The sequence below is a fragment of the Camellia sinensis genome, chromosome 12 (assembly GCF_055761805.1).
Source record: "Camellia sinensis isolate YWXY chromosome 12, ASM5576180v1, whole genome shotgun sequence".
In the NCBI taxonomy this organism is placed as follows: domain Eukaryota; kingdom Viridiplantae; phylum Streptophyta; class Magnoliopsida; order Ericales; family Theaceae; genus Camellia; species Camellia sinensis.
In genome coordinates, this window is record NC_138972.1 from 56,672,786 (window position 1) to 56,696,672 (window position 23,887).

Genomic DNA, 23,887 nt, shown 5'->3' on the forward strand with positions numbered 1-23,887 from the left:
CACTCCAGCATTGATATGGCACCATACGAAGCATTGTATGGCAGGAACTGTAGATCGCCAATTTGTTGGACGAAAGTCAGAGATAGAGCCTTACTTGGGCCCGAGATTGTGCAAGACACTTCGGAGAAGATTAAAATCATCCAACAAAGGCTCAAGACAGGATAGAGCCGGCAAAAGAATTATGTGGATGTTCAAAGAAGACCACTTGAGTATAAGGTTGGCGATCATATATTCATTCGTGTGATTCCGATGAAGGGCCAGTTGAGGTTCGGTAAGAAGGGCAAATTGTCCCCTCGCTACATTGGACCATTTCAAATTCTGGAAAGGCTTGGTCCAGTTGCTTATAGGGTTCCATTGCCACCAGGATTCGAACAAATGCATAATGTATTTCATGTATCGATGTTGAGGGGTTATCTTTGGGACTCGTTTCATGTGATTGATCACCACCGGATAGCTCTCGATAAAAATATGGAATACAAAGAATGGCCAGAACGAATCATTGACCGGCAAGTGAAACAGTTGAGAAATAAGTTCATTCCAATGGTGAAGGTAGAGTGGAAAGAACACTATGGGATGGACGCTACATGAGAAAAAGAGGATGAGATGTAACTACGCTATCCACATTTGGTTCCGGACAAAGGTAAAATAAGTTTGGAGGACCAAACTTCCTAAATGGGGGAAGAATGTGATAACCCTGTTTTGTGTTAGGTTAATCAGCCTTAATTATGATTGTGATTATATGCTTAATATGATTTTTAGTGGTAATTGTATGATTATTCATGTTTTTGAAACTATATCTGTTCACCGTAGGAAAATCTGTCCAACATACTGCTATAATTTGAAAATTGAAGAGCGTAGAGGTTTCAGAAACTGGAATTGTCTATACCATTGTGATTGGCGTAATTTTTAGAGCCTACGATGAAATTTAATTAAAAATTGTTTCGGACTGAATTAATTAGATTAATTTGATTAATTAAACTTAATTAATTAGCCTTAATTAAAATTGATTAGGCAAACATATATATAAGTGACCTATTTACACTTATGATCACTCTTGGGAGCTCATTTTCTCTCTTTTTGGCTGAGATTACACTTTAGAGAGAGAGAGAGGGTCGGTTCTAGAGAGAGAGAGAATGAAGGCAAAATTGTAGAATTAAGCAAGAAGCTTGAATTTAAGAAGGTTATTTCAAAGAGCTAGCTAGAATTTGGAAGATTTGAGTTCATAGGTCAGTAATTGAACTCAAACTCATGGGTTTTAACTTGTAATTACGTGAATTCAAACAAGATATGTAGTGAAGAACAAGAATTAGGTTGATGATAATGAATTTGAAGTTAATAAGTACATGCATGGGAGAGTTAGCCATAAATTTGCATGTTTGAATGTGAAGCATATTGATTATGTTGAATTGAGGGTTATTTGACACATGCATGTAAGAATCTTTATGAATTGGAGCATGATTTAAAGCCTAGGAGCTTGTCCATGCAAAATACAAAACATGAGATGTATACATGTGTATATATATATAGTTATGGTTTGAAGTTTATTAGACCATGGAATTTTGAACTATGGTTGAAAGTTCTCTTCAAGTATATGTTTTTGGAGATATTCTTACATATTTGAATGTTTTATACATGAATTGGACGCTTGGAATTGTGATTTGAGCTTCAAACAGAATTCTAGAAAACCCAGAATTCGACTTGTCTGCTCGAACGAGAAAAGTCTCGCTCGAGCGTGAAAATTGAGCTCCCAGAAGTTTTGCAAAAATTGCATAGTGGCTCGAGCGACAGACTTTACACTCGAATGAGCATTGTTTTGTGAAGACTCCTCGCTCGAGCGTCGAGAATCCCGTTTGAGTGCAAATTACACGCAACCAGTACTTTTGCAGACCAAAAGGGTCCGCTCGAGGGACCAAAGCTGCGCTTGAGCGGAGAGCCCTGTTTCTGAAATTTTGAAAAGTTGTTTTATGTTTTGTTTTCCGTTCTCTTTCACTTCTAAACACTCTTAGGGATACATTGAGCATTGTAATGACCTTAAAGGATAAGAAAGAGGCCTAAGAGAAGTAAATAGATTAAGAACGGATTGAATCGTTTGTAACCCAATATGTTATATAATGTGTAGGGTCAAGCGCAAGGGCAAATCCTTCGGCAGAACACTATAAGTAATATCTCAGTAAAGATATGTTCAAGCTGTTTGACACGAATGATTAGGCCAAAGGCCGTTTGACATGAATGATTAGGCCAAAGGCCGTTTGACATGAATGATTAGGCCAAAGGCAGTTTGACATGAATGATTGGGTCAAAGGCCATTTGACACGAATGATTGGGCCAAAGGCCGTTTGATATGTTGGACCCGAGGCTATTTGATGTACTACATAGAAACATGAATGGGCCTAAGGTTGTTTGATATGTCTGTTACGAATTTCATTCATGTAACTTTTTTATTTTGATATTATTTACTGGGCTATCGCTCACTCTCATTTATATATGTGTCGGTGAGCAAAGAAATGTCTAAACCCAGCCTCAATGAAAGATATGAGAGAAAGTTATGTTTTGTGAAGTTAGCCCGAATGTCTCTCGCACGAGACTTTGTTTTGTTTCTTTTGTTTATCTCTTTGTTATCTTGGTGAATACGTTGGATCACCCATGTATATAAGCTTTTTGTTTGGCTATCTACATGTCTGAAAATTCCTGGATGTACAAGATGGTAATTCTACCTATATGTGTGAGTTATTATGAAATACTTTGGATAATTTTACCATGCCATGTAAGCACAGCTCATTGGACAAAATTTTTAAGTCTGCTTTCGTTTTGGTCCCTTAATTCTGTTAAAATATGTTTAATTAGGTTTGAGGCCGTTGGTAATCTCATGATTACTGGTCAGTTATGACCTTAATCCATAGGGGCGAGTTCGAGTCATGACACAATGGGCTTCCAAATCTGGTTGTTCAGTCTCCAAGTCTTGACCTACAACACAAACATTTACAGCACAATTTCTCAATACACATTTGAGTCATTCAGTTGATTCTTAACCTTATTCGGTTATCCATTACTTGTTCGTTCAGTTACTTCTATTCTTCTTTTAATTTCTTTCATACTTAGGAGATGCTTATGGATGTAAATTACTCATGAAAACCAAATGAGTGAAGGCCCGGAAGTCAGAAAAACGGAAAGGAAACAAAATCGAAAAAATTGCCTTGTTGGATAGCATGTGCGGTGGCCTTGGCCGCTTTTGCGGTGGCCTTGGCCGCATGAGCGGTGGTGAAACTGTCGGAACAATTTTCTGTGTAAATAAAAAAACTTGAAATAATTCAAACAAAATAAAATAAAACTTACAGAATTTATTTTGTTGAATCTAATAAATAATTCAAAGACCAAGTCGAGTGTGTGACACTCTGTCCTTAAGACAGATTCGCCCCGTTACGGTGCTTACGGTTATGTGGCGTCTATCTCCCAGGATACAATGATCTTCACAAATATGTAGTAGCACTTCAAACAAATTTGTCTAGCGAACTAGAACCTTGTGTTCTATAACTCTCTGAAATTTTTCCTAAAATAATATGACAAATAAAGGACGCAAGAGAGCAAAATGAAGGCAAGGAAAAATGAATTTTCGGAATCAATCAAAATTGGAATGGGGATACCTTTATATAGGCTTTGTTGGCACCTATTCAATTTGAATAGAAAAGGTATGAAGAAGGGACATAACCCTTCCTTTAAAATAAAGAGACACCATGAAAGGTTTGCACAATTTTATTCAAATTGAAGTCTATTTCAATTCACAACTACCTCTTTATAAATTTTCCAACAATCCCCCACATGAATGAAATTGACAGAGAGAAAATGCAACAACATGATGTAAATACAGAGAGTACAGAAATTGGTAATATTCTGCAAAGGATAGGTAGCTTTTGGCTTTGAACCTTCCCTTGTGAGACACTATCGGATTTATTAGCTCACCAGTGAACATGATGTCTTGAACTGTTTAGCCGTTTGTATAAACCAAGACAATAGAACTCACACAGTATATTCCCAGACACAGTTTATTTCTCACTATTGTGTTCATTTTGGCCCTGAACAACCTGGTCTTTCATGAGTGCTCTAGAGAATTGTAGCCCTTCACAAATCTCATAGAACCGGCCCAGTTCACACTCACATAGGTGATTCTTATGAAGAGTATCCTGCTATACTCCACTAGGTATACCTAGATATAAGAATTATTAAAAGTATTACTTGACCTAAAAACTCTGTAGTCATCACTATTTCATCATAGAAATGTGTAGGAGTTTAACTCCCCAGTGATCCTTCTAAGTCATTCACAACTCGGTTGTCCCTTTGAACCTAGATCTTGGGATCTCTAGTCAACTAGGTTGGGTTGCCATTGTGGTAACTCTTATTTAATAGGCTTAAGTCCCATTCCCCTCGATGAATTCTCAACTAACTCTCTTGCTAACCCTTTGATTAGTGGATCCGCTATGTTGTTTTTAGACTTAACATATTCTATGGAAATAATTCCATTAGAGAGTAGTTGTTTCACGGTGTTATGTCGACGACGAATGTGTCGTGACTTACCGTTATACATATAACTCTGTGCTCTACCTATAGCTGATTGACTATCACAATATATGCATATAGCAGGCACCGATTTAGGCCATATTGGAATATCTTCAAAGAAGTGGCGAAGCCATTCTGCCTCTTCCCCTGCTTTGTCTAAAGCTATGAATTCAGATTCCATAGTAGACCTAGCAATGCAAGTCTGTTTGGAAGATTTCCAAGATACAGCCGCCCCACCAAGAGTAAAGACATACCCACTGGTGGACTTCGAGTCTCTAGTATCTGATATCCAATTTGCATCACAGTATCCTTCAAATACTGCTGGATATCTAGTATAATTAAGACCAATGTTATGAGTAAATCGGAGATATCTTAGAACCCTTATAATTGCTTTCCAGTGTTCTACTCTCAGATTACTCGCATATCTACTTAATTTACTTAATGCATAAGCTATATCCGGGCGAGTGCAGTTCATCAAGTACATTAAGCTTCCAATAATTTGGGCATACTCTAATTGAGAAATACTTTCTTGTACATTCTTAGAAAGATACAAATTAACATCTACAGGTGTTCTAGCAAGATGATCATCATCTTTGCTGAATTTGTCAAGTATTTTCCCAATGTAATGAGATTGTGACAAAGCATAACCTTCTGATGTTTTGGTAATTTTCATACCAAGAATTACGTTCAGCAATGCACATGTCCTTCATGTCGAAATGTTTATTCAACATTTTCTTGGTAGTTTTAATCATATCATTATTACTACCTATGATGAGCATATCATCCACATAAAGACATACAATGACATAACATTTGTCTGTGTTTTTAATATAAACACATTTGTCACACTTATTAATTTTAAATCCATTTGACATCATTGCTTTGTCAAATTTCTCATGCCATTGCTTTGGCGCTTGTTTTAAACCATATAATGATTTAACCAATTTACACACTTTCTTTTCTTTCCCTGGAACAGAAAACCATTATGGTTGTTCCATGTAAATTTCTTCCTCTAACTCACCATTTAAGAAAGCGATTTTAATATCCATTTGATGAATTTCTAGATTGTATAGAGATGCAATGGCAATTAGCTTCTTTCCATAAAGGAGCTACAGGACTGGACATAGCCTCTTTAAAAGTTAAAGGCTCATTTTCTAACAAATATGTTAGAAAATCTAGACCAAAAGATTTTGAGGTTCTAGCACGTTTACTACGCCTAAGTTCCTCTTCCTCATTTTGATCTAACTGTTGTTCTTGATCATGTTCTTGATCCTGACTAGTAATAGCATCATGAGATCTCTTATTGTTACTAGTCTCTTGTCTAGCCTTATTTGGAAATATATGTTCAAAGAAAGATGTATTCCGAGATTCAATAACAGTATTTACATGCATTTCAGAATGTTCTGCTTTATGAATCAAAAACCGATATGCACTACTATTCTTGGCATAACCAATGAAAATGCAATCAATGGTCTTAGGACCTATCTTAGTCTTTTTGGGACTAGGAATAGCCACCTTAGCCAAACACCCCCACACTTTTAAGTATTTTTAGGATGGTACTCTTCCATGTCACAATTCATAAGGTGTTTGATTCACTTTCTTTCGGGGTACTTTATTTAAAATATAATTAGCAGAAAGTATTGCTTCCCCCCCACAAATTCTGAGGTAATCCAGAACTGATTAACATGGCATTCATCATTTCTTTTAAAGTCTTATTTTTCCTTTCAGCAATTCTATTTTGCTGAGGTGAGTAAGGAGCGGTGGTTTAATGAATAATTCCATGTTCTTTACAAAATTCACCAAAAGGTGATTCATATTCTCTGTCTCTATCACTTCTAAGTTTCTTGATTTTCTTACTAAGTTGATTTTCAACTTCATTCTTATATTGAATGAAAGTTTCCAAAGCTTCATCATTGGTTCGAATTAAGTAAACATAACTATATCTAGTATAGTCATCTATAAAAGTGATAAAATACTTTTTCCCACCTCTAGTTTGAATTGATTTAAAATCACAAATGTCACTATGAATTAATTCAAGTGGTTCCGTACTTCTTTCAATTGAATGAAAAGGAGTTTTAGATAATTTTGCCTCAACACAAATTTCACATTTATGATTTGAATCAATGTCAAATTTAGGTAAACATTCCATATTAATTAATCTACATAAAGATCCGAAATTAACATGTCCTAGTCTACCATGCCATAAATTTGAAGACTCAAGCAAGTAAGAAGAAGTTGTATTATTATTAATAACTGAGGGTACAACGGTCATTACATTTAACTTGAAAAGGCCATCAGACATGTAACCTTTTCCTACATACATCTCATTCTTAGTAAGTACAAATTTATCACTCTCAAATACTAGCCTAAACCCATTCTTACTCAACAAAGATCCGGAAACAAGATTCTTGCGAATGTTCGGTACATACAACACATTGTTGAGAGTGAGTTCCTTTCCTGATGTCATCTTGAGAACAATCTTCCCTTGTCCTTCAACTTTGGAAGTTGAGGAGTTGCTTATAAAAAGTTGTTTACCATTGTCCACTGTAGAATAAGATGTGAACATCTTTTTGTCGGCACAAATATGGCGAGTAGCACCAGTGTCCACCCACTATTCTTTAGGATTTCCGACAAGATTTGCCTCGGAAACAACTGCAGAAAGATTGATGTCATCGACACCATTGGAAATATTGTCCACTTCGGTCATATGGGCTTGAGCAGGCTTCTTGCTTGTTCTCCTTTTGCTATTGCCTTTGCTACGGCAATCTTTGGCCCAATGTCCCTCTTTGTCACAGATGTAACGTTTGCCATTAAACTTGTACTTTTTATTTCCCCCCCCCTTTAGAGCCTTGTGATGAACTTTCTCTAGAAGACTTTCGTTTCTTGGTTTTTGAAGCATGTTCCACCACATTTGCCTTAGACTCCATAGGATGCTTACCAGCCCGCTTTTCAGAATTGCGGTTGTCCTCCTCAATCTTTAAACGCACAATTAACTCATCCATAGAAATTTCTTTGCACTTGTGTTTGAGGTAGTTCTTGAATTCCTTCTAGCCTTTTGGTAATTTTTCAATTAAGGCTGCAACTTGAAAGGATTCACTGAGAGACATGCCTTCTGCGTGAATGTCCTGCAGAATAAGTTGAAAATCTTGAGCTTGGCTGATCACAGTTTTTGAATCAACCATTACAAAATCCAAGAATTTGTCAACCACAAATTTCTTTGAGCCGGCATCTTCCGTTTTGTACTTTTTCTCCAACGATTCCCAAAGTTCCTTTGCTGTCTTGATTGGACTGTAGACGTTATATAATGTGTTGTCAAGTCCGTTAAGATGTAATTTCGGCAAAGGAAATCGGCATGTTTCCAAGCATCAACCGCAGCAACCACTTGCCGGTCGGTTTCATCCTCTTTCAGGATAGGAGCATCTTCACGGAGGAAACGAGCCAGGTTCAGAGTTGTAAGATAGAATAACATTTTCTGTTGCCATCTTTTAAAGTCAGTTCCTGAGAACTTCTCTGGCTTCTCTCCATAATTTATTGGTACTGTCACCACAGGAGAGGGGGTTGGTGCAATTGCAGCCACCACAGTAGTACTTGTTTGGGCATTTGTTTCAGTAGCCATCAATTCTAATTTATAAAACAAAATTATAATTAGAATTTACACTACACAGAAAATTAAACCAAATGCATAGAATTAAATTCTGTAAAAAATAAAAGAAATAAGAATGTAACTTTTATTTTTCAATTAATTTGGAAATAAAACAAAATTTTAGTCAACCAAATTAATTTCACACAGGAAATTAAATTCTGTAAAATAAAAGAAATAAGAATATAACTTTTATTTTTCAATTAATTTGGAAATAAAATAAAATTTTATTCAACCAAATTAATTCCACACAGAAAATTTAAATTCTGTAAAATAAAAGAAATAAGAATATAACTTTTATTTTTCAATTAATTTGGAAATAAAATAAAATTTTATTCAACCAAAGTAATTCCACACAGAAAAATTAAATTCTGTAAAATAAAAGAAATAAGAAAATAACTTTTATTTTTCAATTAATTTGAAAATAAAATAAAATTTTATTCAACCAAATTAATTCCACACCGAAAATTAATTTCAGTAACACTTCAATAATTAAAATACTAAAACAGAATTTTAATTAATGAAAACTCAGAAAATAATTTCTCAAAACCAAATTAATTTTCTGACAAAATTCTACAAAAATATATTCTGAATTGTTAATGACACCAGTATCGTACTACTAGTTGTCAAAGAAAATAGACAGTATATTACTACTATCTGTCAAATAGCATATAATCACTATTTGTTTTTCCAACCAGAATATTATTTTGTAAATCCACAGAAAATAATTTTCTTAAAAGAAGAAAGAGAAAAGGAAATAAACGAAAAAATTCTGTAAACAAAATAAATTCTAATATGTCGTAAGATTGTTGGGACAATCTTCTGTGTAAATAAAAAAACTTGAAATAATTCAAACAAAATAAAATAAAACTTACAGAATTTATTTTGTTGAATCGAATAAATAATTCAAAGACCAAGTCGAGTGTGTGACACTCTGTCCTTAAGACAGATTCGCCCCACTACGGTGCTTACGGTTATGTGGCGTCTATCTCCCAGGATACAATGATCTTCACAAATTTGTAGTAGCACTTCAAACAAATTTGTCCGGCGAACTAGAACCTTGTGTTCTATAACTCTCTGAAATTTTTCCTAAAATAATATGATGAATAAAGGACGCAAGAGAGAAAAATGAAGGCAAGGAAAAATGAATTTTCAGAATCAATCAAAATTGGAATGGAGCTGCCTTTATATAGGCTTTGTTGGCACCTATTCAATTTGAATAAAAAAGGTATGAAGAAGGGATATAACCCTTCCTTTAAAATAAAGAGACACCATGAAAGATTTGCACCCTTTCATTCAAATTGAAGTCTATTTCAATTCACAACTATCTCTTTATAAATTTTCCAACAGAAACAGTGTGCAATTTGAGCCAAAACAGGTCCGGCTGCTCAAGCGATAGCCCAGGCCGCTTGAGCGGTATGGGTGTAAAACCAGTCTGAAAATCTGTTTTTTCCTTGGAACCCTCCTATTTCAAATCCAACTTCAATTTATACATATTAAGGCCCAAAACCCTTTAAAAACATGTCAAATTTAATATGTCTAACTTCATATACAAATCATATATCCAAAACAAAACTCAATTTGTACTTAAAAAAGAACAAAAACTTGACAATATGCATTTGAGGGTTCCAAGCTCAACTTTTATTGAAATTCTTGGCAAAACTCAAAAGCTATGCATGAAAAACAAGTTGCAACAAATTGCTTCATGAATTGATGCCATGTATGCAAAGATTAAACATTTTCTTAGAAATATACATACAAAGCTTCTATATAATCCATAAATCCACCTCTATATCACATGATCTTCAAGATTTAAGAATTAGATTCTTACCAATAACACTTGTTCTTGCTCAATCTAGACAAATCCAATCCAAATATTGAGTTTTCTCTTTCTCTTCTTCCTTTCTTCTCTTCTTCTCTCAAACTCTCTAGAGTTTTCTATCTCTCCCTCTCTCTCAGATTTTCTCTTTAAAGGATAAGTTTGAGCTAAAAAATGGGCTTTAAGTCCTCTATATATATTTAGCTCTACGCTTAATACAATAATGAGAGCCAAACATAACTTAACGAATTAGACAGAATCAATTTTTAATTAAACGTCCCAAATGACTCTAAAAATTCCCATTAGCATATTCATGTACTCAATTTCGATTTCTAAACTCATTAAGGTCATCGATTTCATTTCCGAAGTCGTAGCCCCAACAAATATTTTCCCAATTTAGACAGATATTTTGCAATTAAATCATATTAATTCATAATTACATAACGATCATCATGACACGCATTTTGGGGCCCTTACATGATTAGATGGTCGGTCCTACAGAATAATGGTCGGTCGGCCACTGTTTCTGAGGAAAACCCTACTGCAACAGAACTGGAACAGAGCAAGACAGAATGTTTCTAAAAGATGTTCATCCTTCCTGCTCTCTCTTGCCATGAAGATTTTCAAGGAGGGAATATGTTTGCTTCCCAAATCACCAACCAGCACAAGTTTGTTGCATGATGATCTTAAAAGCAATAGGAGAAGACTTAGCTAAACACACACGCACACATACAAAAAAAAAAAAAAAAAAAAAAAAAAAAAAGAAGAAAAAAGAAAAAAAAAAAAAAAAAGAAGCTATTTTCATTACCTCATTTCTATCATGAATTTATTCAAGGAAGAGATAGACATACTTCGCAAATCATCAAATCACATGATAGTATGTGATGATCATAGAGCAACTAAAATGAAAAAATACTAACTCAAAAATTGTTGTCAACTCCTCTCTTTACTCAAGGAATAAGGATGAAACATCCATTTTCATGCTTCAAAGTGGACCTAGGAGAGAGGTTTCAACACTTCTCATTAAAGAGCTCTCTAGAAGCAACAAAGCAAGTAAAGGGAAAAAAAAAATCAAGAAGCAAGCTATCTATCAAAGCTTAAACACATAACTCACCAAAGTTGTTGACAACTCCTCTTTTATTCATGGAACAAGGATGAGACATATGTTTCCATGTTTCGAAAATAATTGATAAGAGAGTTTTTCAAGACTTTGAACACGGAAGCTACTACTTAGCTTTAAGGTGGCCAACAATAATATGAAAGCAAGAAATTTATCGCTAGGTAATCAAACTTGTGATGGGGTGGCTAAGCCTAAGATCTAATCCTCCCATGACCACAAGGTTCTAAGATACATAAGGAAAGCTATAACAAAGTAAAACAATCAACTTAAGCGAATTGACTGCTATGTCCTGAACACGCCAAATCCGGGAGGACTTACAACAATACAAATATGATATTCAAAGCATAGAAAGTAAGAGCACTTGTAGTGGGGAGGACAAGAACCCTTTTATAAGCCCATATTGAATTCATATCATACAAAACCAATCTAAAACAATGCTAAAAATGCTGAAATTTAACCAAATAAAGTGAAAAGAAAGTGGAAAAAAATGAAAGAAAACAAAGGGTGCACAACTAGTGAGCTAGCCAATAAAAGGGTGGCTAGCTCTCTCACTTTTAATAAAGTTTTAATCACATTTTAAGCTTAAAATAACTCTGAAATCAATATGTAAAGACAAGAAAAAGAGAGAAAATGTGATAAAAAAAGGTTCAAAGCTCACCTCTTGAAAGAGAGGAAAATATTCTTAGTTGACAAACCTCACTCTAAACACTCTAAAGTATCTGAAATTGTGTTAAAAAACCTCAGCAAAAAGTTTTAAGTTTAAGCTTATATGGTGTATCTATTGTGTATCTATATTAAAAAGGGTAGAGAAGTATGTTGGACAAGCTTTAGGCTTTTGGCAATTTTTTCTAACCCCAAATCATGAGTGCGGTGCAATATTTATAGAATTTCAGCTTCTCACGTCGGAAATATCTCCAAAAAAGATAGCTGGTCCAATCCCGTGCATGGGAGTAGTTTGTTGCTGCAAAATATCTGCTACGCTAAATATGGCTGACTGGCCAAGATGATGTATAGTCGACCCAATAAAAATGGCCTGCTAGCCATCTGTTGGCCAGCTATTTTCTGAGTAGTCAGGTTGACAAAAATAAGGTTTTGGTCAAAATGAGATGCAAGGTTTATGTTTTAAAGTTTGACATCGAATTCTTTTACTGAAGATTCAAAAGATTGTACAATGTAACATTTCATCATTGAGTGTTCAGAGTGAAGTGCAAAGTCTTAAGGGTGGTCAAATGGGTGTCTACAGGTATTTAGTAGCACTTTTATTTTTTATTTTTTTTATCAATAATATAAAAGTGGAAGATTTATTAAGAAATCATTTTTTAAGAACTTGTATCCTAATTAATACATAACATATTCTTATATTCTAATAAGTTTTATTATTTAGATATTTAACCTATCAAATCTTAATTTTCATATTTAAGATATCTTATAGACAATTTTAACCTTAAAAATATTTTTTTAAATGTTTAGCAATTTAGTGATATGAACATTCATATTTTATAGTATGAATATTCACATTGATGTGAAAATATTTACATTACTGAACATTTATACTGTTAATGTGAATATTATTATTATGGGTTTTTTAGTAAGTATGTTACCCATAAGACCTATTGAATTATAAAAAATAATTTGAATAAAGTAAAATATAAGTAAATAAAAAAATTATAAATAAATGGTCAAAAAAAATATATAGTGCATATGAGTTTCAATGTATATTTTCAAACTCTAAAAGGAAGTAGTGTAATTTATTTATTTTTATTTTTATATTTTTTTCTCACTTGTATTAGTACATGTTTTAATTATGTGTATATCCTAAATTGCATGCCACGTAGTGCATATAGAATATTAGGGTGTCTTAAATAAGTGTACTTTTTATCTTTTTGAATTAAAAAGTTGAAGAAAAAAATATAGATGTTTGGGTTAATTTTTTATCTTTTTATGAAAAATATGTAATAAAAAATTGTATTAATAAAGTGTGTAGTGGAAGATTTAAGATTGATTGTACGGCTGCCCGGCTGCCTATACAGAAAAATAATCAATTCTTTCGGGGCAAATAACTTTTGAACAGTGATGGTGGGTCCGTGGAGGCCACCATGGGTCTCATTTTAATAATCTGAACCGTTTAATATGTACAACTCATCGATTATTATATGTTTATAAAAAATCACATTAATTGGATATCGATAGCTATATGATCGGATTAGTTTTTTCCAACAGTTAACTATCACACCATCGGTTTTGTTTATACAAAACTGATTTGATCATATAGTTAACGATATCCGATCAACGTGATTTTTTACAGGAATATATTACTTGACGAGTTTTACATATTGCACGGTTCGGATTATCAAAACGGAACCCTTAGTGAGCCACCAAGGGCCCAATATTACCATCAAACTAATCAACTTCATATGTGGAATTTTTTTTTTCCCCAAAAAAAGTGAAACTTTTCCCCGTCAATGGCTGTCACGTTGCTCAGTGCATTTGAAGTATAAATATATATAAAATATTTTTTAATATTTTTTATTTATGAATAATAATATCTTTTTTATTTTTTGTGTAATTTTTTAATTTTTTGAATATTTTTAAAGATGTCAAACTGACCTAAATTATTTGTCAGAGTGGAGTATGCGTGTTGTAGTACTATTTGGTGTAATTAAAATATTTTTTTATATAAAAAATATTTTAATAATATTATAAATATTAACTAGCACACTAATAAATATTTTAGTAATTATTCATGTCTGGTATCTTAATTGGTAATATTTGTCAGCAAGGTGGCTTCGTTTGGCTAAGTTGATTGGGATTAAAAAAACGATAAAAAATAAAATAAAATTAACTAAATAAATTAATAATAAGATAAAATATTATATTCAAATTATAATTATTTTAATTTTTTCTCACAAAAATAAAAATAATTAAAAAAAATTTGGCAAACAAATTTTTTAATTCCAAGATAAAAAAAATTTAAATCTAAAAAAGTAAATTTTTTTTTTGTCAAATAGAGAGTATATAAGTTAGCGTTTCTAACTTTAATTAAAAAATTACATTATGAAAAATAATTATTATACATGTATATATATATATATATATATATGTATATATGATGTGAACGTTGATTAATCTAATATATTATCATAATGATGATTCTAATCCTTCTAAAAAAAATAATTCTAATTAAAATTGTAAGTTTATTTTTAGGATAATTACAATCGCCTGTCTTGAATTTAAAAAAAATAAAATATAATTATTCTTATACTGTTGATATAATTATCATGATATGTTTTTTAATATGGTTGAAGTGATTGAAATTAATACAAATGGGAAGTAGACACTCAAATAAATAAAAATAAATATATATTTTAATTAAAAATATATAACAATATTATTTTTTTATTCATATAATTAACAAATTATTGATGAAAAAAATTCAGTTGTTATGTTAATTAAAATTTTAAAAAAATTTAATGTAATTATATCAAAATTAAATATATATTTTTCTAAATATTAAAAGAGGAGAGTGTACTTTATCCTTATTTATATTTTTAAATTAACTTTTAAACCAATGTCTTAATATTTAAATTTCACTCTTTTTATAAAAAAAAAGGGGGGATTTTTTTTAAGGTCCTCGGTATTAAGATTTTATAACATAAAGGACACATAATATTTTTATAATGTCTAAGGTCCTTCAACATCAATGCAGAGAAAATTCGACCCAGAGAATTTCTCTGGACTTTCCCAAGATTTTCTCTCCTACACTTCCCAGAGAATTTCTCTGGACTTCCTAGAGATTTTCTCTGCACTTCTTAGAGAATTTCTGTGGACCTCCTAGAGATTTTCTCTCTAGAGAAATTTGTGTTTTAACTCAACTAGAGAAAATTGATCAAAAAGGAACCTCAAGATCAATATATACCTAATCATTATTAAACCAGAGAAAATCTATTCAAAATCACATTTTTCATTTTTTCCCCCCTTCCAATATCTGAGCAAGTAAACAAATTAATAGAGAAACTAAAGTAACCAAATATAAAAAAAAAAACAACACATCCCGAGTTTTCATGAGAAAATTTGCACAGTGACTAAATCCAGAGAAAATTCACACAATAGCCAAATCTAGAGAAAATTCACACGTTGACTAAATCCATAAAAAATTCACATAGTCTGCATAAACCTCCAGAATCTTTGAGTAAACAATTACTACTCTCATCATCTCCAAACTTGAACAAAATTGTTAATTTTTGAAACTCTAACTTGAACAAAATTCACAGAGAAATTATGGACTTTCCAGAGAAATTCACATCAACCCAAAGAAAATTTTCAAAACCAGAGAAAATCTCACCTCCACCCTAGAGAAAATCACTCAAACCAGAGAAAATCTTCCTCTTCAACCCAGAGAAATTTCCATTCACAATCTTTTCTGGTTGAAAATCATAAACCTCAGGCAAAATGTGTTCCATGGTTTACACATTGGCTCTAGAGAGAATAATTTTGATTTTGTTGAAAAAAACTGCTAATGCAGAGAAAATTCAAAGTCAAAACCATAAATGCAATAAGAACAATCAATTTGGAGTTGAAAAGTAGATTTCAAACCCAGAGAAATTCTCTGTTTTTCTTTAGAGAAATTTCGATTTTGTTGAAAAAATCGCTAATGCAGAGAAAATCCAATACCAGAGAAATTTCAATAACGAAAGACCTACCAAAGAAATTTGAAAAGAGAATTTCTCTAGGTTCAAACTAGAGAAAATTGAAATTTCTTTGAGTTCAAACTAGAGAAATTCTCTCCAGCCAGAGAAAATTTACAAACAATTATCACAATCAGAGAAAATGCAGAGAAATTTGACATCTTTACCATATAAAATGCAGTACTAGTTTTGACATCTTTACACCCTTATTTTACTCCTATTCAATATAGTAACAACAAGAGAGATTTTCCATTGGCAGCAATGACTTGAATTACATATCCACCATCCATCAAATTTCTCTGGCCTTCTCCGCCATTTCTGCTCTGATGATCTCAACCGTTACTTTCCAATCTCTTCACAACTCTCTGCATTTTTATATATCAAAACACAGTGTTGTTACGTAATACGCATGTAGATATACATATATATATATATAAACGCAATACGTATGTATATATACATATATATATATATATATATATATATCAGGTATGTAGTCCAGAATAATAATATTGAGAAATGAGAGCTTACATTTTGATGCTTTATACGTACAAGTAATCAAGTAGATGTGTGGTTAAGAGCATTCGTTTGCAAATTACAATCGATGATGATCAAGGATGAGAGAGAGAGAGAGAAGAGAGAGAGAGAGAGAGAGAGAGAGAGAGAGAGAGATGAATTTAGTGAGTGCCATGGTTGGTGATATAAATTGATGAAATGACGTAAGGTGTGATGGGTCTGTGTAGGGTTAAGGGAATTTTCTCTGTGATATATGGATGTTGGGTTAAGAGATCTTAAACATCACAAAATAATATTGTGAATCTCTTCTACCACAAAAAATAAGAGAGGAACCTTAGATTAATTTTTCTAAAAAAAAATTATTTACGTTCGAGTTGAATATATGCCAAATAATTATTATATCCGACACGTCGATTTGGATAAGTTCAAAGGAGTCACACATCACAAAATCCAATTATCTCTTAAAACACATGTCGTATACAATATGTTCATGTTAAGACACGTGTCAGATTTCCTGATCAACCTGATTGTTGTAGGCAACATCATGGAAGCTAGACTGGTTTTAACAACAGCTCGGTATTAGGACATATATTAAAATAAGTTTTAATAATATTTGGTTTGCTTTTTTTGAATTTAGTTTTTTTTTTTCAAATTAAATTTTTTATTTTTCATTTTTTTTATTTTTAGTTAATATTTTTAAAATTTTAAGTAATTTTTTTTTTATAGAGGCACCTTATTTAGATATATTTAAATAGTAAGATGTTTGTGAAAAAATATTTTAAAAAATTAATAAATACACAAAAATATAAAAAATGTACTAAATTTTTATTTTTATTTTTTTTTGTATTTTTGGTATTTAGTGAATTCTTTTATAAAAAAATCAGAAATATTATACTTTTTAAGTGTATTTATGTTAGGTGTGTCTAAAAATTATAAAAATTACTCAAGATATTAAAAAAATAGTGAAAATTAAAAACAATTACAAAAAACAAAAAGTAAAATTTTCTAAAAAATAATTCTAAAAACTGAAATCAAACAGAGATTTTTAATTACACACAGTTCATGTAAAATGTGAGATAGATGTCTATTTGTAAAGTTTTTAGATCAATAAGTCAAAATTTTATTTGTTTATTTTATTTTATTTTTAGTCAAAAAGGTCATAATAATTTAAAAGATAATTTTATCTCTACCTATCCAACTATTTATCTATATTATTTATTTGTTTACGTGTTATCCTATTATTTGTCCATGTACAGCTACTTGTCCATATCATTATACCATCATCACTGTCGTTATTGGCCACCACTTATTGCGAATGAACTTTTCGGTGCCGGCAACTTTTCTAATAGTTCGATAATAGTGGTCTAGCTGTAGTCAGATAGTGGAGATTTAATTGAAAAAAATAATTTGTTGTTTTCACCAAACAATTTAATCAAATATGTCCACACTATCAAAAAATAAAAAAAAAATAAAAATTCAAACATTGGACCAAAAATGGCCATATTGGTGTAGACTTTTCACCAATTATCCTTAAATACATAATATTTTGTCTGTCTAAAAAATTAATTTTATTTTGTAGACGTTTTTTTAATTTTTTTAAACTTCAAGTTGAATTTTTATATTATTTTTTTCTGTCTTGATTAGAAAAATTTTAAAATTAAAGATATTTGAGTCAAATTTTAAAAATATATATATTCAGAACTTATTTGAAAATTGACTGTTTTAGTAATTTTTTGACTTTTTAATTACAAACAAACGTATAAAAAGTAAAGAGAGTGATTTGATAACTTATATTGACTTTTTGGCTAAAAATCTATGTTGCCAAACAGCCTCTAGAAACGAAACCAAAAAATAAAAAAATAAAAAAAATCAAATTTTATAATTAAAAAAGAGTAAATTACAAGAGGTTTAAAAAAAATACAATTAATCCCATACTTTTAACATAATTTCACTGACCTATGTTTTAGTAAGATTAAAGTGATTAAAACTAATTAAGATAATAGGCAAACACTAAAATAAGAAAGATAAATATATATTTTAGTATATAAGAGATGACAACACACACACACACACACACACACACATATATATATATATATATATATATATATATATATTTAACATACACTTAACGGATTATTGATAAAAAGCGTTTCAGTGTTACGTAAATTAAAATTTTAAAAAAAATCCATGTAATTGTGTTTAAAACGTAGAGTTAATTGTATTTTTTTTAAATCTCAAGGGGATTAAACCAATAACCCACATATCAAGACTACACGATCTAGTCTCCTTTGAAAGCTAGAGAGAAGCCTCTCTAAAATATGACCGTTGAAGCCATCAACCATGCGACCTCGTCGGAAGAACAGGACCACCTTGACCGGAGTAAGAAAAGGTAAAACAAATGGATACAACGGTTGAAGATCCACTGAAGAACCAACATAACTCGCTGAAAAAGTCAGACGAGTGCATGGAGGATGAACTAGCAGCTCAAAATGACCTCGATGCTCAGAAACAGGAACTGAATGCGGGAGCACATAAATCCTTCAAACAAGCTCTCTTGAAATCTCGATTTAATGAGAATGAGAGAGAACGAAATTTTGAATGTGAGGAGGCCTATCTCCCTTCTGATGAGGAAATAGACAAAGATGAGGAGGGAGAGGATCAATTGGAGTACAAAAGGACCAGTTCAAATCCGGTTATTAAAATACCTGCTGGGCTTCTTAAAAAAGTTAGAGAGCCATGGCAAAAGTGCCTCATTGTGAGAATCCTGGGTAAGAATATTGGATTTAAACTATTTGTGAATCGCATGCGAAAGCTCTGGAATCCTCAGGCCGATTTCGAAACTCTGGATATCGGGCATGGTTTTTTCATAGTGAAATTTGAAATGATGGAGGATTATTCCAAGGTGTATATGGGAGGACCATGGGTCATAATGGACCGCTATGTGACAGTTCGTAAATGGCAAGCCGATTTTAAATCGGATGAAGCAGAGGAGGACACAACCACAATCTGGGTTCGATTTCCTAATCTCCCTATTGAGTACTATGATGAAAAAGTTCTTTACCATATATCAAAGGCGCTTGGGAAACCACTAAAGATTGATATTAACATTGCCATGGCAGCACGTGGGAAGTATGCCCGAGTATGTATTGAAATAGACCTGAGGAAACTGCTCATATCCTATATTACTATTGGCAGATATCATTACATTGTAGAATATGAACATCTACACCTGCTGTGTTTCTCATGCGGCCGTGTTGGTCATCGGAAAGAAAAGTGTTTTGAATTTTCGATGATGCAACCGGAGAAGACAACACAAAATGTGACCGTAAATCCATCAGATGCGGATACTGGGCCAGGTCCATCAAAAACCACTGGGCCAAAGAAGAAGGAAGTATGTATTGAGGCAGAGAATGGAGGTTATGGGCCATGGACTCTAGTCACCACCAAACGAAAATTCCAACAAGGGAAATCAAAGCCGAAGGCCCACTCTTATAAGAGTAATCGTTTTACAGGACTGCCATTGGACCAAGACCAAGGAGAATCAAGTGGAGACCCAAACAAAAGTGAAGCCCAGGAGAAAAATGTAGACCTCGATCTGGAACCCCAACCCACATCAACGCAGCCTGCCCAAGTAATGGACATGGACTTACCCAAATTAATGGAGAATGTAAGCCCACAATTAGGAAATGACCTGCAATCTGGGCCTAGGGACACAAGAGGGAAACATCAGGCCAACCAACCGACTGATATGCATAAAAAATCACCTCCCAGCCCAGGAAAACAACACTACATAGAAAACCCTAAGCCTCTCCCAAATATTGTCCTCTCTAACGCCTCCAGTTCTATCATTACCAAGACTGCCATAGCAGAACATGACAACTGTCTAAAGAACAGAAAAGGTAAACCACCAAATTTGAGAGGGCGGCAAGAAGGGAGAACTAATGGAGGTAAGTGTAGAGAACATTCTGATGGAAGAACACCGAGTGGACCAGTTCAGAGCACTGATATTCTTAGCACTTGAGAAAGAAGCATATCACCTCGTCAGAATCGATTGGTGGCTCAAAGAAGTGAAGCTTCTGATACAACCATGGTGGGAGTTCAATTCGCATAATGTGAAACACATGGTGCATGTGAAACCGATGAGGCCTTTGAAGGACGACCAGAGGGGTGTCCGAAACATACTGGGACTGTCTGAGACAGAGGATTGGCCAAACCTTAAGATGTTAGTTATGGATATGATAATATGGAATTGTAGAGGTGCGGGTAATGCTCGATTCTGGAGAACACTGCGGGATTTGGTAAGTCTACACAAACCTGATATGTTAATTCTCATGGAGACAAAAGTGGAATTACACACAATAGGCATGTTTTTCAATAATCTGGGGTACACGGCTTCCACTCATGTTGATCCGATTGGCAGAAGTGGAGGAATCTAGCTACTGTGGAATCCCTGTCAAGCTAATGTTCGAGTTACTATATCAAGGCAAGAATATCCTAATTGGGTTCTATCTGCAGTTTATGCAAGCCCAAATATCAGAATGAGAGAGGAATTATGGAATGGATTGGAAGACATTGTTCAAAATATTCAGGAACCGTGGCTTATAGCTAGGGACTTTAATGATTACTCCAGCTTTGAGGAGAAAAGGAGCTTCCAAGTTAATATAAATCAAAGTACAAGTCAGAGCCAACACAGGAGCCAGAAATTCATGGATAGAATTAACAACTGTAATCTTATGGACTTAGGATGTGTTGGTCCTAGGCTCACTTGGACCAACAATAGAAAAGGCTGGGCAAATACCATTGCTAGATTGGATCATGCCCTATGTAACACTGAATGGACAACACTTTTCCCAGAAGGGTATGTTAGAAACCTGCCTCGCACATACTCGGATCACTCTCTTCTTCTTCTACATACTCAAGGTATTAACACTGTTACTCATGTATTTAAGTCCTTTAAATTTCAAGCTGCTTGGCTAACTCATGAGGGCTTTAGTGATATTGTTGAGAAGAATTGGCCCAAACCTCTTAATAACCTGCTGGGGAATTTGGATCACTTAACATCTGTCATGCAGGATTGGAATAAAAATGTTTTTGGCAATATTTTTAGACATAAACGGTGGCTGCTTGGCAGAATTAATGGGATCCAAATTTCTTAAGCTAACCATTATTCTCACAATCTTCATCAACTGGAAAGTGAGTTCACGACTAAGTATAATAGAATTTTGTACCAAGAAGAACTATATTGGTTTCAAAAATCCCGGGCTAATTGGATTACTCAGGGTGAGCGAAACACAAAATTTTTCCACATGTCTACCATTATCAAAAGACGGAAAACTAAAATTGTTGTTTTGAAATCCAAAGAGAGGGTGTGGATTGATAACTCTATTGAGCTAAAAAAATTAGTGCAGGATTATTTTCAAAATATTTTTGCTCATACTCCCACTAGTAATCTGCATCATTGGAATAACTTGACCAAGCACATTAATGTTGAAGATCAATTAGAAATGGTTAGGGAGGTCTCTGCCACTGAAATATGGAGGGCAGTCAAAAACATTAAAGCTTTTAAGGCCCCAGGTCGAGATGGGTATCCAGTTATCTTCTACCATACTTTTTAGGGAATTGTAGGCAAATTTGTGATTGAGTTTGTTCAAAACTATTTTTCCTCCTCTACTATTCCCCCTGAGATTAATAGAACTCTTGTTGCTCTTATCCCTAAAGTTACTAACCCTGAAACTGTGAAGCAATTTCGCCCAATTAGTCTTTGTAATGTGACTTATAAAATCATAGCCAAAATCCTTGTCAATCGAATTCGCCCTATCTTGAATGATATCATTAGCCCTAACCAAAGTAGCTTTATTCCGGGTCGGTCTACACATGATAATATCATCATAACTCAAGAAGCAATCCATACTTTGAATAAGAAAAAAGGGAAGATGGGATTCATGATTTTTAAAGTTGATCTCGAAAAGGCCTATGACAATATTTCTTGAAATTTCTTGAGGCAAACTTTGTTGGAATTCCACTTTGATGAGAATCTAGTGGCTATGATTATGAATTGTGTTACTAGTGTGAATACGGCTATCTTATGGAATGGAGAGCCCCTTGATGAGTTCAAACCTGCTAAAGTCCTTCGTCAAGTGGACCCTCTTTCCCCGTATCTCTTTGTGCTATGCATGGAGAGACTTTCTGCCATGATTACACAAAAAGTGCAAGGTAAAGATTGGACAGGGCTTTGTTTGGCTAAGAGTGGTCCTACTATACCACACTTATTCTTTGCGGATGATTTGATCTTATTTGCCAAGGCAAATGATTGTAATTGTCACACCATTTTACAAGTCCTGACTGAATTTAGTGCCATTTCTGGATTGAAGGTTAATTTACACAAATCCCATCTATTTGTGTCTCCTAATATTGATAGGAGGAGAGCTATGCAGCTGAGCAATTTGAGTACTATTCCTTTAACTCAAAATTTGGGGAAGTATCTTGGGGTTCCTTTACTCCATGATAGAGTCAGCAAAAGCCATTTTTTGAATATATTGGAAAAGCTTAAGAATAAACTAATAGGGTGGAAATCTGGAATGCTATCCCTGGCTGGGAGGGCAAACTTGATTCAATCTGTTACTAGTGCTATACCAGTATATACCATGCACACTATGGCAATCCCGAGGAAAGTTTGTGATGAGATTGATAAGATTAATAGAAACTTCCTTTACCCTCGCGAAAAGAAAAGTACATCTTGTGAATTGGGAACAAGTTTGTAAGATGAAAAAAGATTGGGGGCCTGGGCTCCGGAAGGCTAGAGATCAAAATCTAGCCCTTTTATCTAAACTGTGGTGGAAAATGGTAAAGGAGGATAATACCCTTTGGGTGGAAGTGCTTAAAAACAAATATTTGGGACAACAGTCTTTTCTATCCAAGAGGAAAGACAAAAAAATATCACATATCTGGAAAGGTATTTTGAGTACCAGGGATCTCCTAATCAAGGGGATTAGATGGAAGTTGGGGAACGGATCTAAAGTGAGAGTTTGGAAGGATTGGTGGTGTGGTGTTGGGGCACTTGAAAAGGTTTTGCAATTACCCACCAATCAAATTTCAAGTTTTGAGGCTATCGCTGTGGATTCGCTGTTAGATGATAATGGTGAATGGGATTTACATTCTATGCATACCTCCTTACCTTTGAATATGGTTGCTGACATTTTACAATTACAACCCCCCCAAACCAATGATGGAGAAGACACTCCCAGATGGATTAAATCCTCTGATGGAGAGTTCTCTACAGCAAGTGCGTATGATTTAATTGTTGATCAACAAAACCATATTGGGGATTGGGGTTGGATATGGAAACTCAAGGTTCCTTCGAAACTTAAGAGTTTTTTGTGGCTTGTTCTCCACGACAAGCTTCTCACTAATCATAAGAGAGCCATGAGGGGGATCCCAAATGATCCCAAATGCTCGTACTGTGTGAATATAGAAACCATTGAACACTTGCTTAGGCTTTGTCCTCAAGCTCTTCAGATATGGTATCAAATCTTTGGCAGGGAATGACATTCCAA

The 23,887-nt window shown here is 33.5% G+C and overlaps 1 protein-coding gene across 1 annotated transcript; it reads left to right on the top strand.

The window, feature by feature from the left end:
* The first annotated feature begins 18,732 nt into the window (after positions 1-18,732).
* Positions 18,733-22,324, top strand: LOC145803584 (uncharacterized). Its single transcript, XM_082896892.1, has 5 exons — positions 18,733-20,281; positions 20,850-21,192; positions 21,407-21,527; positions 21,743-21,850; positions 21,950-22,324. The coding sequence occupies exons 1-5, from the start codon at positions 18,733-18,735 to the stop codon at positions 22,322-22,324; spliced, it is 2,496 nt and encodes an 831-aa protein (XP_082753018.1).
* Positions 22,325-23,887: the final 1,563 nt, after the last annotated feature.

Bases quoted from the DNA above. Each gene is read 5' to 3' on its own strand.
- LOC145803584 (XM_082896892.1), top strand. From the start codon at position 18,733: ATGGATACAACGGTTGAAGATCCACTGAAGAACCAACATAACTCGCTG. The intron at 21,193-21,406 runs GTATGTTAGAAA...TCTGTCATGCAG, and splicing joins ACAACACTTTTCCCAGAAGG to GATTGGAATAAAAATGTTTT. The intron at 21,528-21,742 runs GTGAGTTCACGA...AAATTAGTGCAG, and splicing joins CAATCTTCATCAACTGGAAA to GATTATTTTCAAAATATTTT.